We start from the raw sequence: 17,383 nt of genomic DNA, 5'->3' as shown, positions 1-17,383 counted from the left end.
GCATGATATTCACATTTTTCGAGTTTCACCCGTATATGGCTGTGCAGATCTGGTGAGTGGTTCATCTTACCACACGTGGTGGTGGAGCACTTTGTTGCGTAAAGAAACAGCCATGGATATTTTCATGGTGTATGGACACTGAACTCAAATGCATAAAGGCTTTGAATGTATAGTTGTATGGACCCTGGTGAAAGAAATCTTTATAGACGCTAATTAAAAAATAATTTGGCCATTTGTCCGCAAGTAATTTTCATATTTATTTTTCATAATTTTTGTTCATTTCACTGTTACTTTTGTTTTATTTAAAGAGGAATGTATTTATGGATGTGCATATAGAGATAGAAGTAGCGCCCACTATAATGATCTATTTACATGGGGGCAGATCCACAAAAGGATCACTGATACGCTGGCGTAATTTTAAATTTCCCACGTCGTATCTTTGTTTTGAATCCTCAAAACAAGATACGACGGCATCTGGGATCAATCCGACAGGCATACGTCTTAGTACGCCGTCGGATCTAAGCTGCAATTTTTCGGCGGCCTCTAGGTGGCCTTCCCGTCGAAATCCGCGTCGAGTATGCAAATTAGCTAGTTACGGCGATCCACGAACGTACGTCGGCCCGGCGCATTTATTAACGTTGTTTGTGTTCGGCTTTTTCCGGCGTATAGTTAAAGCTGCTGTTCTGAGGCGTACTCAATGTTAAGTATGGCCGTCGTTCCCCCGTACAATTTTGAATTTCTTACGTCGTTTGCGTAAGTCGTTCGCGAATAGGAATTTGCGTAAAATGACGTCACCGTCGTAAGCATTGGCTTGTTCCGGGTTAATTTCGAGCATGCGCACTGGGATACCCCCACGGACAGCACATGTGCAGTTTAAAAAAAACGTTGTTTACGTCGGGTCACAACGTATTTACATAAAACACGCCCCATCACTTCCATTTAAATTCCGCGCCCTTACGCCGCAACAGATACACTACGCCGCCGTAACTTACGGTGCAAATTCGTTGAGGATTCAAACCAAAAAAAAGTAAGTTATAGCGGCGTAGCGTATCTTAGATACGCTACGCCCGGCGCAATAATGCGCTGTTGTCTGTGGATCTACCCCATAGTGTTTTTTGTATCTAAAGGGGCAGCTGCTAATTGCACTTAAATATACTGTAGGAAGATTGGCGCCCTTTATATGCTACATTTTTTATTTTAGGAATACATGATTTTACATTTTGAGCATAGATACACTTTAACATTGACCAATGTATATGTACAATCAAGTTCTTACGATAAATCCAACTGACGCTTATTAGAAAAGCATAGTTATACTTTCAATACTAATTCCTCTTTTATCCTTATTTTGCTCCATGCTGTAATCTCCATAATTGCCAGATTCTGTCTGATTGGCTGCTATACACAACACAGCTATTTTTCCTTGAGGCCCGTTGTCACTCATGCCATGCTGTCCTTGAATTAAACTGCTAACTTGCAGGGAGGAAATAGGAACTACTGATTTTCTCAAGATCACACAGTTATGCTAACTACTGAGCTGATTCATTCCCATGGATATCTACCAGGGGGTAGTCTGAAAAGAAGTAGCTGTTTGCTAGAAGGAAATGTAAAAAAAACTCCTGTTTCCTTCTCCAAACATTATTTTTTTATTTATTTTTTAAGCAAAATAGCCACTTTGGTGATGTATATTTGTACTGTATATATGTTTGGGATATACTGGATGTACAGTACCTATTAAACTGGCAATTTGAAAATGAAATGTATTACAAAGATTTCATGAGCCCATTGAATACAAAAGGGAATACAGGGATACAATCGGGAACATTTCATCACAGGAAAATAATGTGAATACCACCGTGCACCAGGTGCAAGTGGGAGCATTCAAGTCCATACACATCAGAAAGACACATGTGTTTCAAAGACAAAGGCTGCATACATGTTGTGTCCATGATACTTGGTGGCGACATCAAAAGTTAAACTACTTTTGCATTTGGCAACCAGTACGGCCACTGAATGCAATATATTTACAGTGGGTATAGAAAAAATCACCCCCTTAAGGTCCCTTTCACACTGGGGCGGTTTGTAGGCACTATTGCACTAAAAATAGCGACCTGAAACAGCAGCTGTTGTTTCTCCAGTGTGAAAGCCCGCTAGCAGGACAGCTCCAAAAGTCCTGTTAGCTGCATCTTTGGAGCGGTGAAGGAGTGGTGTGTTTACCTCTTCTTCTCATTGAAAGCAATGGGAAACCGTGGCTATACCGCTGGCAATGCGCCTCTACAGAGGCGCATTGCCGGCGGTATTAACCCTTTCCGGCTGCTAGCAGGGGGTAAAAACGCACTGCTAGCATCCAAATCCCGCCGCAATTCCGACGGTGGCGCTTTACTGCCACCGCACCTCCTGCCCCAGTGTGAAAGGGGCCTTAGCCATGTAAACCTGCATTGACAATGTAGAGTGTGTCCAGCACAGAGCGCAGTGATCTCCTCCTCCTCTTCCATGACACAGCCTGGAGAGCCTCAACTTCTAAAACTAGCTTTCCCTGCACTGGGTCCCCGGGATCTGCTCAGGATTATTTCGACATCCTGACCCTCCCAGTGTGGAGGCAGAGAGCGGGGCCCAGCATCCAGACAGCGGATTCCACAACCTTATGTTATGCTTGTCCATTGGTGGCTTTGAGTGATTACACGTGCTTCACGTGACTTCTCTTGTAATAAGAGGGTCATGGCAATTTGGTAAACAGACACTTCTACTATACTTTGAGTGATGGTGAATGTTGGTGACACTTTTGGAGTTAAACACTTTATCAAGATTCAACTGGATTTTTTTTGGACTTTAATTTCACTTATGAAATATAAGTACACCATATGATTGACTCAATCCTTACTTTATATAGTCATCTTTCACTTTGAATTTATGTACTCTATATACACTTATTGTTCTATTTATTACTGTCCTTTTATACTGTGTGTATATATATATATATATATATATATATATATATATATATATATATATATATATATATATAATATACACACACACACACAGGTATATATATACAGGTGGTTCTCAAAAAATTACCATATTGTGATAAAGTTCATTATTTTCTGTAATGTACTGATAAACATTAGACTTTCATATATTTTAGATTCATTACACACAACTGAAGTAGTTCAAGCCTTTTTATTGTTTTAATATTGATGATTTTGGCATACAGCTCATGAAAACCCAAAATTCCTATCTCAAAAAATTAGCATATTTCATCCGACCAATAAAAGAAAAGTGTTTTTAATAAGAAAAAAGTCAACCTTCAAATAATTATGTTCAGTTATGCACTCAATACTTGGTCGGGAATCCTTCTGCAGAAATGACTGCTTCAATGCGGCGTGGCATGGAGGCAATCAGCCTGTAGCACTGCTGAGGTGTTATGGAGGCCCAAGATGCTTCGGTAGCGGCCTTAAGCTCATCCAGAGTGTTGGGTCTTGCGTCTCTCAACTTTCTCTTCCCAATATCCCACAGATTCTCTATGGGGTTCAGGTCAGGAGAGTTGGCAGGCCAATTGAGCACAGTAATACCATGGTCAGTAAACCATTTACCAGTGGTTTTGGCACTGTGAGCAGGTGCCAGGTCGTGCTGAAAAATTAAATCTTCATCTCCATAAAGCTTTTAAGCAGATGGAAGCATGAAGTGCTCCAAAATCTCCTGATAGCTAGCTGCATTCACCCTGCCCTTGATAAAACACAGTGGACCAACACCAGCAGCTGACATGGCACCCCAGACCATCACTGACTGTGGGTACTTAACACTGGACTTCAGGCATTTTGACATTTCCCTCTCCCCAGTCTTCCTCCAGACTCTGGCACCTTGATTACCGAATGACATGCAAAATTTGCTTTCATCCGAAAAAAGTACTTTGGACCACTGAGCAACAGTCCAGTGTTGCTTCTCTGTAGCCCAGGTCAGGCGCTTCTGCCGCTGTTTCTGGTTCAAAAGTGGCTTGACCTGGGGAATGCGGCACCTGTAGCCCATTTCCTGCATGTACACGGTGGCTCTGGATGTTTCTACTCCAGACTCAGTCCACTGCTTCCGCAGGTCCCCCAAAGTCTGGAATCGGTCCTTCTCCACAATCTTCCTCAGGGTCCGGTCACCTCTTCTCGTTGTGCAGCGTTTTCTGCCACACTTTTTCCTTCCCACAGACTTCCCACTGAGGTGCCTTGATACAGCACTCTGGGAACAGCCTATTCGTTCAGAAATTTCTTTCTGTGTCTTACCCTCTTGCGTGAGGGTGTCAATGATGGCCTTCTGGACAGCAATCAGGTCGGCAGTCTTACCCATGATTGCGGTTTGGAGTAATGAACCAGGCTGGGAGTTATTAAAAGCCTCAGGAATCTTTTGCAGGTGTTTAGAGTTAATTAGTTGATTCAGATGATTAGGTTAAGAGCTCGTTTAGAGAACCTTTTCATGATATGCTAATTTTTTGAGATAGGAATTTGGGGTTTTCATGAGCTGTATGCCAAAATCATCAATATTAAAACAATAAAAAGGCTTGAACTACTCCAGTTGTGTGTAATGAATCTAAAATATATGAAAGTCTAATGTTTATCAGTACATTACAGAAAATAATGAACTTTATCACAATATGCAAATTTTTTGAGAACCACCTGTATACAGTATATATTTAGCACAACACTTTATTACTCTTCTATATTCACTGGGAAGGATACCTTCTTTAAGTGTTTGCAGCTTCTAGGATGACTATGGTTGGTGTATTTTGGGGTGCACAAGTTCATGGTTATTTTTTATTTATTTAATGTAAGTTTACTGTCCTGCAAAGCATCATTGTATATTATGGTGTTGCACAAACAGAATGTCTATTCTTATTCTGTTCTTTTAAAAAACTTAGATTTTTAATGAATTTGTGTCTTTATTAAAATGAATGTCAAGCAACATCAACCGTGAGGACCTATATATTAGGTGAAATATTAGGTGGATTCTTTCCTAGAGTCTTTGAGATCTATGGCTTGTTTTCTTGTCTTCATTCAGAAAGACAAACATTTCTCCAACAATGGAAGCACACCTTAAACCTCAGCTTTATATAGAGCGACTCAATCACAGACTGATTTTCCTTCACAATGGATTTTATTGACCTCTTCAAATTACAAAGTCATCGTGCAGCTGTGTAACAAGTTTTGTCGACATGCCTGGTAATTAGCGGGGCGCAGTACATGGCTGTGGGAGATATACATCTGTCACTGTCATGCTGTCAATTTTGTGATTACTTCCTCCTCTGCCTTCTGTAAGACGCACATCTCTGAGTTTGCACGGTGAAAGAGAAAATCTCGCCCCCTCAATGTTGATTTTCTTCCTTTTCGCACAGTATGGGTTGTGTGTGCCTCTGGATAGGTTTCTGTTATAATGTATGTCTCTCTGCAGGAAGAAAGAGGAAAATAGATGTTAGTTATGAGCAGCATATAGACATGGTATTTGTACATGCTGTTAAAAGCGTTACAAACATTTTATCAGCCTGAATCTCAGGGCTTAAATACACCTCAACATCACACTGCACCACAACGCATGTTGTGTTCATTCAGAATAGCACTGGCACATTTCACCACACCACAAAGCATAGCAATGCACTACACTGTGTAGTGGTGTACTGCCTCAGAAAAAATGCTGCCTGTGCATTTGTGTTCTGTTCCCAGATAGCAAGCAATTATGCTGTAAGTTTGAAAATGACTTGCTAAGCTATCGCTAGACTTAGCAGGCTTCACGGGTTTGTTGCACAATTGCAGCAAGTTTACATTGCATGACTCCAGATCAAGTTTTGTGCAATAGTCAGCCCACCACAGGGGTTACTGTGGCTGAATTTTCATGCTGTAGACTTGCAGAGCTCTTGCCGTAGACTTACCACTGCAACTTTGATTTTGTTAGAGACTTGCCACGCACATTTGCTACAAATTGGAAACTAGAACTTGTACTTCAAGTGCTCTGCGTGTGTACAACTTACCAGTGAAATTGTGCAGCAAGATAATAGACTTACAATTCAACACTGACACAAATTTGTGGCAAGTTATCCTTGCTATCTGGGTATATGTTGGCGAACCCATTCAAAATTAAAAGGTGGCCTTAATGCAACACCCATATGTTGCATTAATGCAATGCATGAAAACAGAGAAGTGTGAATGGGCCCTAAAAGAGATTTTGATGGCATGTTTTAGCAGTTTATCAATACCGACCTGTTATACATTTCAGTAATACTCCCTGTCAAGCCACACAGGAATGAGAGAGGTTAAAATTGTAGTAGCCTTCTAGATCTTCAAAGAGACAGGAATTCTTTAGAGGATGTAAAGAAGGATTGTAGGGGATGCAGACCCAGAAGATGTAGTGTGCAGGATCTTGACACTCCATCTGTGTATATTAGCAGACATTAAGGTCTGCATTGAGCTCTTGGACTGGAAATCCCCAGCGCCGTACCGATCACCCCCTGACTGTCCCCCATATGCTCCTCTAATCCCCCTCCATTCTCCTCCGGTCCCCCTCCATGCTCCTCGGCCCCCATCATTGCTCCTCAGCCCCCTCTGTCCTCCTCAGGACCTCCCCTGTCCCAGATCTGTCAGGATGATAGAAAAGGCTCCTTCGTTTTCCAAAGGCACAAAGTCAGTGAACACTGACTCTGTTCATTCATAACTGTCACTGAGCATCGTAAACTGTTTTTATAAATGGAGAGGAGCCTCTGTCTCTTGTCCATTCATCTTCAGTGCATCTGAGGCTGCAGAGAAAGGGACTGGGGAATGTATGTCCTCAGTCCCTTTTTCTGTCAGGGTCTGTTAAGACCCCTGATCTCTCACTAAATCCACCCCCAACAGGGCTAAAAAAAAAAAGAATTGTAATTAATACATTTTTAAAAATTTAAAATGTAAAAATAATAATAAGAAAAACAAACTGAAATGCAATAAAAAAATTGAAAACGTTTTTTTTTTCTTTTTCTTAATAAAAATAAAGGGCCAGATTCTCAAAAGAGTTACGCCGGTGTATCTACTGATACACCGGCGTAATTCGAAATTCCCGCCGGCGTATCATTGTTTTGTATTCGCAAAACAAGATACGCGGGAATTAGGCTAGGATCCGACTGGTGTAAGTCACTTACACCGTCGGATCCTAAATGCAATACAACGCTGACCGCTAGGTGGCGTTTACGTTCAGGTCTCATTTGACTATGCAAATGAGCCTGATACGCCGATTCCCGAACGAATTTGTGTCGCGTACTCGTCGTTTCTGTAAGCGTAAGGTTACCCCTGCCATATGAGGGGTAACCTTACGCCAGTCCGCCGTATGCCATGTTAAGTATGGCGTCGGGTCCGCGCCGTCTTTTTCCGTCGGTTACGTTGTTTTCCTAAGTCATTCTTGAATACGACTTTACATCAATGGCGCTCACGTTGGCGTCATTGACGTTTTCCGTCGTGAGCTGGAGCATGCGCACTGGGCTATTTTTCAGCCCGGCGCATGCGCAGTTCAATCAGCGCGGGGGCGCGCTTAATTTGAATACAAGCCGCCCCCCTTTGAATTACGCGGCCATACGCCGGGCCATTTACACTACGCCGCCACAAATTACGGAGCACGTGCTTGGAGAATACGGGACTTGCTCCAGTAAGTTGCGGTGGCGTAATGTAAATGGCTTACACTACGCCAACGCCGATTCTACGAGAATCTGGCCCAAAATGTCCCTTTAAGGCCGTTGAGCGAAAGTGAAGTTTGACGTTGCTTTCATCATCCAACGTCATTGAGTTGACTGGGGGCCATCATTCCCTCACTCGACACAGTGCCTCAGAGGGGAAGGATCTGATCGTCTCCACCGCTACCGATGGCTCGGAGACGACTGAAACGAGGCTAGTGGGGGATGGGCACCTCTCCCGCCACCGATTAAAATTGATCTTACGGCGAATCCCCCACGGAGATCACTTTTATTCGAAAGTAAGCCGTCCGCCGTTTAAGAATATACCGGAGTTATGGCATCTATCTGCTGCCATAACAACGGTATTCAACGTCAAAGTATCGACGTAGAACGACGGTGGGCGGTCCGGAAGTGATTAATGTCCACTCCATCAAACTGATATCCACCCATCAAGATATTTTGATATTTTCATACCCTCTCAAGAGTCAACCTGTGCTTGCATTGGGGCTGAGGGCTCTTGAGAGGAGTACTATAGCAGGGTGTTGTGATGTTTCCAGGGAGCCATGTACAGCATCCTCTCCCCCCAGCAAATATCTGCCTACATAGAGAAGCACTGTGACCTACTGATTATGCCACTGGATCTAACACACTCAGTCCTGGTGCAATGAAAGAACTTGTATTGAAATAATGCTGAAACAATTCACAAATAACCCGGTGGGAAGGCTGCACAATCGGGAACACTCACAGTTCTAAAAGTGTGTAGAGAGAAACGAACTGACAGCATCTGTAGAGAGGGGAAGAATGCAGCTTGGCCATCTTGTGCCCGATAGTCAGGTGTCGAGAGAGGTTGCAAACCCTACACTTTCTCTTCTAATTTTGGAACCTGGGGCTTTTTTAACGTTTGAGTTAAAGGTTTAAAATACGGACCTTTGTAAGCACCCCTGTCAGTGTCATAGCATGAACCTATATATACAGTATATACACATACACACGCATGTGTGTTTGAGCTTTGGCGTGCACACCCAAATGCAATAGACATATGGTCAATGTTGAATGGTTTGTCGCATCCCTGTAACTGATACATATGCAAGTGAGATTATTCGGTTGAAAAACAGCAGACCTATTGGCCAGATCCCCAGATTAAAATAAATAAATAAACTAATGCCAACATAAAATCTAATGCTGGCCATACACTATACGAAAATTCGGCCGAAAAATCGGTCGTTCAGACAGTTCTTTCGTTTTTTGGCCAGTTAATGGGCACAAAATCGCTATTCGTTGGGACGTTTTTGAGCCGAAAAAACGAAGGACACATTTGAAAATTTTCTGCCGAACGAACGATAAATTGGAAGGTTAATGTGTTTCCCTTCCAAACTTTCTGCACTAGGTATATGTAAAAAAAATGAACCAAATTTTTTTTATTTACCGTATTTTCCGGCGTATAAGACGACTGGGCGTATAAGACGACCCCCTAATTTTCCAGGAAAATTTTTGATTTTGGGATATACTCACTGTATAAGACTACCCCCTTCTTACTAGTCTTTCTGGAAGCTGAGGGGTAGCCAGAACCGCTGACAGAAACAGGCTTTTTCAAATCTCACTGTGCCATTACATTCCTCACTGTGCCATTACATTACATGCCCAGATGCCCAGACTGTGCCACTGTGCCATTACATGCCCCCACATTGCCATTGTGCCATTACATGCCCCCACATTGCCACTGTGCCATTACATGCCCCCACATTGCCACTGTGCCATTACATGCCCCCACATTGCCATTGTGCCATTACATGCCCCCACATTGCCACTGTGCCATTACATGCCCCCACATTGCCACTGTGCCATTACATGCCCCCACATTGCCACTGTGCCATTACATGCCCCCACATTGCCATCACTTGCCCCCACTGTGCCTGAACTTGTTGCCCCCCCCCCCCCCCCCCCAGTGCAATAACACTCACTTTTTTTCCCCAGCGCTGACAGTCTAACATGCTGCGATCGCGAGCGTGTATTGATTTCAAAGCCGCGCCTTCACTGCAGAGTGTTCTGTGATAGGAGGAACAAAAATTTTCCCAGCAGCGCCTCTGTTATGTTTTCCGCCTATCACGGATGTCTTCTCATCTCGTCCGAGGATGAGAAGGCATCTGTGATAGGAGGAACAAAGAACAGAGGCGCTGCTGGGAAGATTTTTGTTCCTCCTATCACAGAACACTCTGAAGAGAAGGCGCGGCTTTGAAATCAATACACGCTCGCGATCGCAGCATGTTAGACTGTCAGCGCTGGGGAAAAAAAGTGAGTACTGAGACTGTACCCGGCGTATAAGACGACCCCCGACTTTGGATGCATGTTTTTGCATCCAGAAAGTCGTCTTATACGCCGGAAAATACGGTATGTCCACTGAACGATTTATCGGTCATTACATGATGGCACTATCGTTTGCGCTCACGACCGAACGTTCGTTTTGTTCGTTCGGACGATTTTTCGTGGAGTGTATGGCCAGCATTAGACTTGGTAAACTGAAATAAAATAAAGGTTTGCTTTTGGATTAATACCACAAATCACATATAATTTGTAAACTCGTGGAACTTTAAATGTGAAGGCTTGTTTGGTGGTGCAGTTTATAAACTGCCCAGTGCACAATAAATTTAGAAGCAGCCATCTATTTGTGAGTGCCATTAAAGTGATGCTTTTTGCTGCCGTAGGGCAGATGTACTCTTCTCTGTACTATACTCTGTGAGCAGTAATATCTCTTCTTTGTGGCTTGTGATAAAGCAGACTATTGGTAAACCAGGCCACTCTCATCTGCTTTTTATCAGCAATCTAATAGGAACATGAGTCATATTTTGTCTGGGGAAATAGAATTCTGGGTGGCTTTTACAGCATACAAATTTGGAGGACTGTTAAATAATGCAAGAGATAGGGGTGTCTTTTGTGCTGTGATTCAAGGTTCACTGAAAATATTATTATTTTGTAGCAATTATCTATAAAGCAGCTGTAAGCATTAAAGAAACAGGACTAGATTAAAGTATGCCTTATCTTTTAAAGGGAATTAGCCCTGAATTAAAAAATACATATTGAAGAATTATGTAAAAAAAAAAAAAATATTGGGCTTACAAATGAATTTTTGGGTTTTAAAAATATTATTCTCCTGCTCTATTAGTTAAATACCGTACTTATTGGGGTATAGCGCGCTCCCGCGTATAGCGCGCACCCCTAAAGTTGGCCAGAAATTCCTGTGGAAAAAAGGATTTTGTACACAGTTTTGGTGTCTTGCGTGGCGTCCATTGGCGGCCTCGTCGGGTCCGGCGTCCGTCTGCGGCTTCGGGTGTCCTCTTCGTCGGGTCCGGCGTCCTTCTGCGGCGTCCTCCTCGCTCGTTTCCCGCTTTCCCGCGCCGAGTTTGAATACTGCGCCGGCATATACCGAGCGCAGTACACTCGGGCAGGCTCGGCTACTGTCGCGCTCACGTCCTGTACGTCCAGGACGTGAGCGCGGAAGGAGCCGAGACTGCCCGACTATACACGAGTGTACTGAGCTCGGTATATGCCGGCGCAGTATTCAGACTCGGCGCGGGAAAGCGGGTATCGGCGTATATCGCGCACCCACGATTTTGCCCCGATTTTCAGGGCAAAAAAGTGTGCGGTATACGCCGATAAATACGGTAGATACTCCAGGAAGCAAAAAATAAATAAATCAGTGAACTGATATTTCTATCCTGAAAAAACTGCAATTGTGCAAAAAGGTAGAAAGTACATTCAATGAACTTTTGCACTCACTGGCCACTTTATTAGGTACACCTGTTCAATTGCTTGGTAATACAAATTACTAATCATCCAATCACATGGCAGCAGCTCAATGCATTTAGGCATGTAGGCGTGGTGAAGATCAAAACGAGCATTAGAATGGGGAAGAAAACTGAAAATTTCCTATCAAATACTTACCGTAATTTTTCTTTCCTGATAGACTCCATAGCAGCATACGTGTGGGTTGGCCCCGCCTCCATAACTACCCAATAGGACACCTCTCCCATAAATCTTTTCTCTGGACTACCAGCCATGTCCCATAACTAGCCCACACCAAGCATTGGGAGGTGTGTTTGGCGAGTTATTTACCACACGTATGCTGCCATGGAGCCTATCAGGAAAGGAAAATTACAGTAAGTATTTGATAGGAAATTTTCCATTTTCCTGACAGGCTCCATGGCAGCATATGTGTGGGAAATAACTTGCCAAACACACCCGGGTGGGCAAATTCTGAGAAAAGAAAAGAAATGTATTTAACACCGTCAACCGACAAGAATTGCAAACCAAAATTAACGGATGACAAGGCAGCTGGTTCAACACAAAAGTGAGACACAAATGTGTTGATAGACGACCAGGAAGCCGATCTACAGATTACTTCAGGAGCGACATGTCGAGAAGCCGTCCTAAAGATCGAGATACTCAGAATTGAGTGTGCAGTCACTGCCTCTGGAGGAGCCAGGACTTTCGCTTTACAAGCCCTTTGAATGGTCTGCACGATTCATGCAGCAATGGATCTAACCGAAGCCCACTTTCCTTTGTTTTTCCCGTGCAGAAGGATGAAAACAAAATCCGTTTGTCTAAATGGTACCGTAATTTCCAGATATTGACTTAAGACCCGTACACAAGATCAAACTTTTTGACAACAATTGTCCGAAGGACCTGTTTTTGCAGACAATGGGCCAGATTCACAAAGAGTTACGCCGGCGTATCAGTAGATACACCGACGTAACTCGCAATCTAAGCCCGTCGCATGTTTAAGTGTATGCTCAAACTGAGATACACTTAAACCTACCTAAGATACGACGGCCTGCGCCGTCGTATCTTAGGGTGCAATATTTCCGCTGGCCGCTAGGTGGCGCTTCCATTGAGTTCGGCGTAGAATATGCAAATTAGTAGATACGCCGATTCACGAACGTACGCTTGCCCGTCGCAGTAAAGATACGCCGCTTCCGTAAGAGGTATGCCGGCGTAAAGATAAAGCTGCCCACTAGGTGACGTATCCTATGTTAAGTATGGCAGTCGTTCCCGCGTCAAAATTTTGAAATTTTACGTCGTTTGCGTAAGTCGTCCGTGAATGGGGCTAGACGTAATTTACGTTCACGTCGAAAGCAATGACGTCCTTGCGACGTCATTTGGAGCAATGCACACTGGGATATTTTACGGACGGCGCATGCGCAGTTCGGTCGGCGTGGGGGCGCGCTTCATTTAAATGATACACGCCCCCTACCTGGCGAATTTGAATTCCGCCGGGGGATTTACGATACGCCGCCACAACTTTACAGGCAAGTGCTTTGTGAAGAAAGCACTTGCCTGAAAAGCTTGCGGCGGGGTAACGTAAATGAGATAGGTGAGCGGATCTAAAGATCCGCTCACCTATCTGAATCTAGTCCATTATGACAGTGTGTACGCTCCATCGGACACACTTTTTCGCTTTTTCATCGGACAAATGTTCGCTGTGAGAACAGACAAACTTTCCGGCAACAAATGTCCTACATCAGCTAATCCGATCGTGTGTACACAAGTCAATTGGACTAAAGTACAAACACGCATGCTCAGAACCAATTCTAAAGATCAGCCAACAATAGCAGAAGCTGACCAAAGGGTGGCAGTAAAGAGCAAAAAAAATGCATAGACCTGCTACAAGTCTCTTTCTACTTCTCTCTTCTCTACTTCTCTATTGCCAAGACCTCTCATTTACCCCTTGTCTTTATGGACCTTGCTTTGTGCAGTGGTGCACAAAGCAAGTGGTGCACTTTGTGCATGTGGTGGAGGGGGATTATGATGTGGGGTTGTTTTTCAGGGGTTGGGCATGGCCCTTAGTTCCAGTGAAGGGAACTCTTAAGGCATCAGCATGCCAAGACATTTTGGACAATTTCATGCCAACTTTGTGGGAACAGTTTGGGGATGGTCCTTTCCTGTTCCAACATGACTGTGCACCAGTGTACAAAGCAAGGTCCATAAAGACATGGATGAATTAGTTTGGGGTGGAGGAACTTGACTGTCCTACACAGAGTTCTGACCTTAACCTGATAGAACACCTTTGGGATTAATTAGAGTGGAGACTGCAAGCCAGACCTTCTCGTTCACATCAGTGTCTGACCTCACAAATGCGCTTCTGGAAGAATGGTCAAACATTCCCATAGACACACTCCTAAACCTTGTAGACAGCCTTCCCAGAACAGTTGAAGCTGTCATAGCTGCAAAGGGTGGGCCAACTCAATATCGAACCCTATGGACTAAGACTGGGATGCCATTCATGTGTGTATAAACTTGGCAAGCGTCCCAATGCTTTTGGTAATAAATATCAAGTACAAATTTTAGGAACTGCAACCATTTATATACACTGCGCCCTCCCCCCCCCCTACATTTTCAGGGGTTCGAATATAATTGGACAAATTAATATAATCATAAATAAAATAAAACATTTTTAGATTTTGTTGAGAATCCTTTACAGGCAGTGACTGCCTGAAGTCTGCAACCCATAGACATTACCAAAGACTGGGGGGTAGATTCACGTAGAATGGCGTATGTTTGTGCGGGCGTAACGTATCCTATTTACGTTACGCCTCCGCAACTTTTACAGGCAAGTGCCGTATTCTTAGAAGAAAGTTGCGGCGTAGCGTAAATAGGCCGGCGTAAGCCCGCCTAATTCAAATTGTGAAGAGGTGGGCGTGTGTTATGTAAATTAACCCTGACCCGACGTGATTGACGTTTTTACACGAACGGTGCATGCGCCGTCCGTGGAATTTTCCAGTGTGCATTGCTCCAAAGTACGCCGCAAGGACGTCATTGGTTTCAACGTGAACGTAAATGACATCCAGCCCCAATCACGGACGACGTACGCAAACTACGTAAATTTTTCCAATTTCGTCGCGGGAACGACGGCCATACTTAACATTGGTACGCCATATATATGCCTCATATAGCAGGGTTAACTTTACGCCGAGAAAAGCCTAACGTAAGCGTAAATGTACTGCGTCGGCCGGGCGTACGTTTGTGAATTTGCGTATCTAGCTGATTTACATATTCTAGGCGTAAATCAGCGTACACGCCCCTAGCGGCCAGCGTAAATATGCAGTTAAGATCCGACGGGGTAAGAGACTTACGCCGGTCGGATCTAATAGAAATCTATGCGTAACTGATTCTATGAATCAGGCGCATAGATACGACCGGCCAGACTCAGAGATACGACGGCGTATCTGGAGATACGCCGTCGTATCTCCTTTGTGAATCTACCCCAGGATTTCCTCCTTTCTGATGCTTTGCCAGGCTCTAACTGTGCAGATGTCTTCAGTTGTTCTTTGTGTGTCTTTCTGCCTTCAGTTTTGCCTTCAGAAAGGGAAATGCATGCTTAATTGGGTTGAGATCAGCTGATTGTCATGGCCATTACAGAATATTTCACTAATTTTCCTTCAAAAATCTCCTGGGTTGCTTTTGCAGTGTGTTTGGATAATTTTCCATAATTTTCCATCTTTTTCCATCTGTACTGTGAAGTGCTGTTCAGTCAACTTTGCTGCATTTGGCTGAATCTGGGCTGACCGTACATCTCTAAACACTGCAGAGGTCATACGACTGCTTCTGTCTTCTGTCACATCATCAATAAACACCAATTACTCAATTAGTAAGCCATGCATGCCCATGCCATCACACTGCCTCCACCATGTTATACATATGACGTTGTGTGCTTTGGTTCATGAGCTGTTCCAAGCCTTCTCCACTCCTTCTTCTTCCCATCATTCTGGTACAGATTAATCTTAGTTTCATCCGTACAAAGAATGCTTTTCCAGAACTGGTCTGACTTATTTAGATGTTTTTTGGCAAAGTCTAATCTGTTTTTTCTATTCTTCAGGCTTATGAACGGTCTGCTGCCCAGCCTGATGAGCCACTGTCTGCTGCCCAGCTTGATGTCCCAGTGTCTGCCTTCCAGCTTGATGTCCCGGTGTTTGACTTCCAGCCTGATGTCCCGGTGCCTGCCTTCCAGTCTGAAGATCCGGTGTCCCAGCCTGAAGATCCGGTACCTGTGTCCCCGTTTGAAGGTCTGGTGTTCCAGTCTGAGGTTTCGGTGGCCGTGTCTCGGCCTGGGGTTTCGGTGGCTGTGTCTCAATTTGAGGTTTTGGTGGCATTATCCCAGGAGATGCAGTGCCTGTTGCCCGGTCTGGTAAACCAGTACCTGTTACTCGGCTTTCTGGACCAGCGCCTGGTGTGCAGCTCACGGATCCGGGCCTGTTACCCTGCCCACTGTGCCAGGGGCCCGTCACTCTGCTTGCTGAGCTGGTGCCTGTTACCCAGATTGCCCAGATGTGCCCGCTGTCTGCACCGATGTGCCTGCTGTCTGCCCAGATGTGCCCGCTGTCTGCCCAGATGTGCCTGTTCAGCTTAAAGTGCCTGATGACCAGCCTGAAGTACCCTCATCCTTTGTGCAAATCGATACCATAGATGATGGACAATTAAGTCTGGCTGGAGCGTCCGGAGGCCTCTCCTTTAGGGGGGGTACTGTGAGGAAAGGCTTCACCCACTGGTGGCGCTGTTGGTCCTATGGATTGCAGTACTAGTGTCCATCAGCGTGTGTCCTCTTGTAGCCAGTATCTTTGAGAAAGGATCTCACCTGCTGGTGGTAATGTCTTATCCATGGGCTGTAGTACCCGCATCCACCAGCGGGTGTATTCTGGCAGTGTGGGGCAGGCAGCACTTCCTCCGCTAAGGCTGTCACATGAGGACAATCACTGCAGTCCTGTAAATACCCGGTGAGCCCTCACATGCTCGCCTTGGTATTTCTCTCTCCCTGACCCTGCCATCCACTGGACCACCAGGGATGGCCATATAGACCACCAGGGATAAAAAAAAGGATGCCACCCTAGACCACCAGGGATGAGGAGGACACAAAAAATGGATGCCAATCAGTGCCGCAATGGATGCCAATCAGTGCCCACAATGGGCATCACTGATTGGCAGGCATTGTTTGGCACTGATTGGCATCCATTAGTACAACACATACAATAGTGCCCATCCGTGCCACCTATCAGTGCCCATCCATGCCGCCTATCAGTGCCCGTCCGTGCCGCCTATCCGTGCCCGTCCGTGCCGCCTATCCGTGCCCGTCTGTGCCGCCTATCCGTGCCCGTCTGTGCCGCCTATCCGTGCCCAGCCATGCCACCTATCTGTGCCACCTATCCATGCCCATCCGTGCCGCCTATCCAAGCCCATCCATGCTGCCTATCCGTGCCGCCTATCAGTGCCCACCCGTGCCACCCATCAGTGCCGCATATTAGTGCCCATCAATGCCACCACATCAGTGCCACCTCATCGGTGCCCATCAGTGCCACCTTATCAGTGCCCGTCAGTGCAGTACCATCAGTGCCCATCAGTGAAGGAGAAAATGTACTTATTTACAATGTTTTATAACAGAAACAAAAAAAAACTTTTTTTTTTCTAAATTTTCGGTAATTTTTTTATTTTTTTGCAGAAAATAAATATCCCAGAGGTGATCAAATACCACCAAAAGAAAGCTCTATTTGTGGGTACAAAATGATAAAAATGTTGCTTGGGTACAGTGTAGCATGACCGTGCAATTGTCATTGAAAATGCAACAGCGCTGAAAGCTAAAAATTGGTCTGGGCGGGAAGGTGTATAAGTGTCCTGTATGGAAGTGGTTAATGTGCACAATGAAGCCAAGGAAAGAATTGAAAGACTCTT

General features: G+C 44.6%; 1 protein-coding gene across 1 annotated transcript in view; it reads right to left on the bottom strand.

Annotated features, from left to right (window-relative positions):
- Positions 1–4,901: 4,901 nt before the first annotated feature.
- The window catches only part of LOC120910433 (microsomal triglyceride transfer protein-like), a 176,641-nt gene continuing 164,159 nt past the window's right edge, over positions 4,902–17,383 (bottom strand). Inside the window, exon 18 of the mRNA XM_040322192.1 lies at positions 4,902–5,424. Within this exon, the coding sequence (XP_040178126.1) occupies positions 5,253–5,424 (172 nt within the window). The 3' untranslated portion in view covers positions 4,902–5,252. The remainder of the gene's footprint in view (positions 5,425–17,383) is intronic.

This window comes from Rana temporaria, chromosome 8, assembly GCF_905171775.1.
Source record: "Rana temporaria chromosome 8, aRanTem1.1, whole genome shotgun sequence".
NCBI lineage: Eukaryota > Metazoa > Chordata > Amphibia > Anura > Ranidae > Rana > Rana temporaria.
The sequence above is the reverse complement of the archived record's forward strand: the minus strand, read 5'-3'. Positions and strand labels throughout refer to the sequence as shown.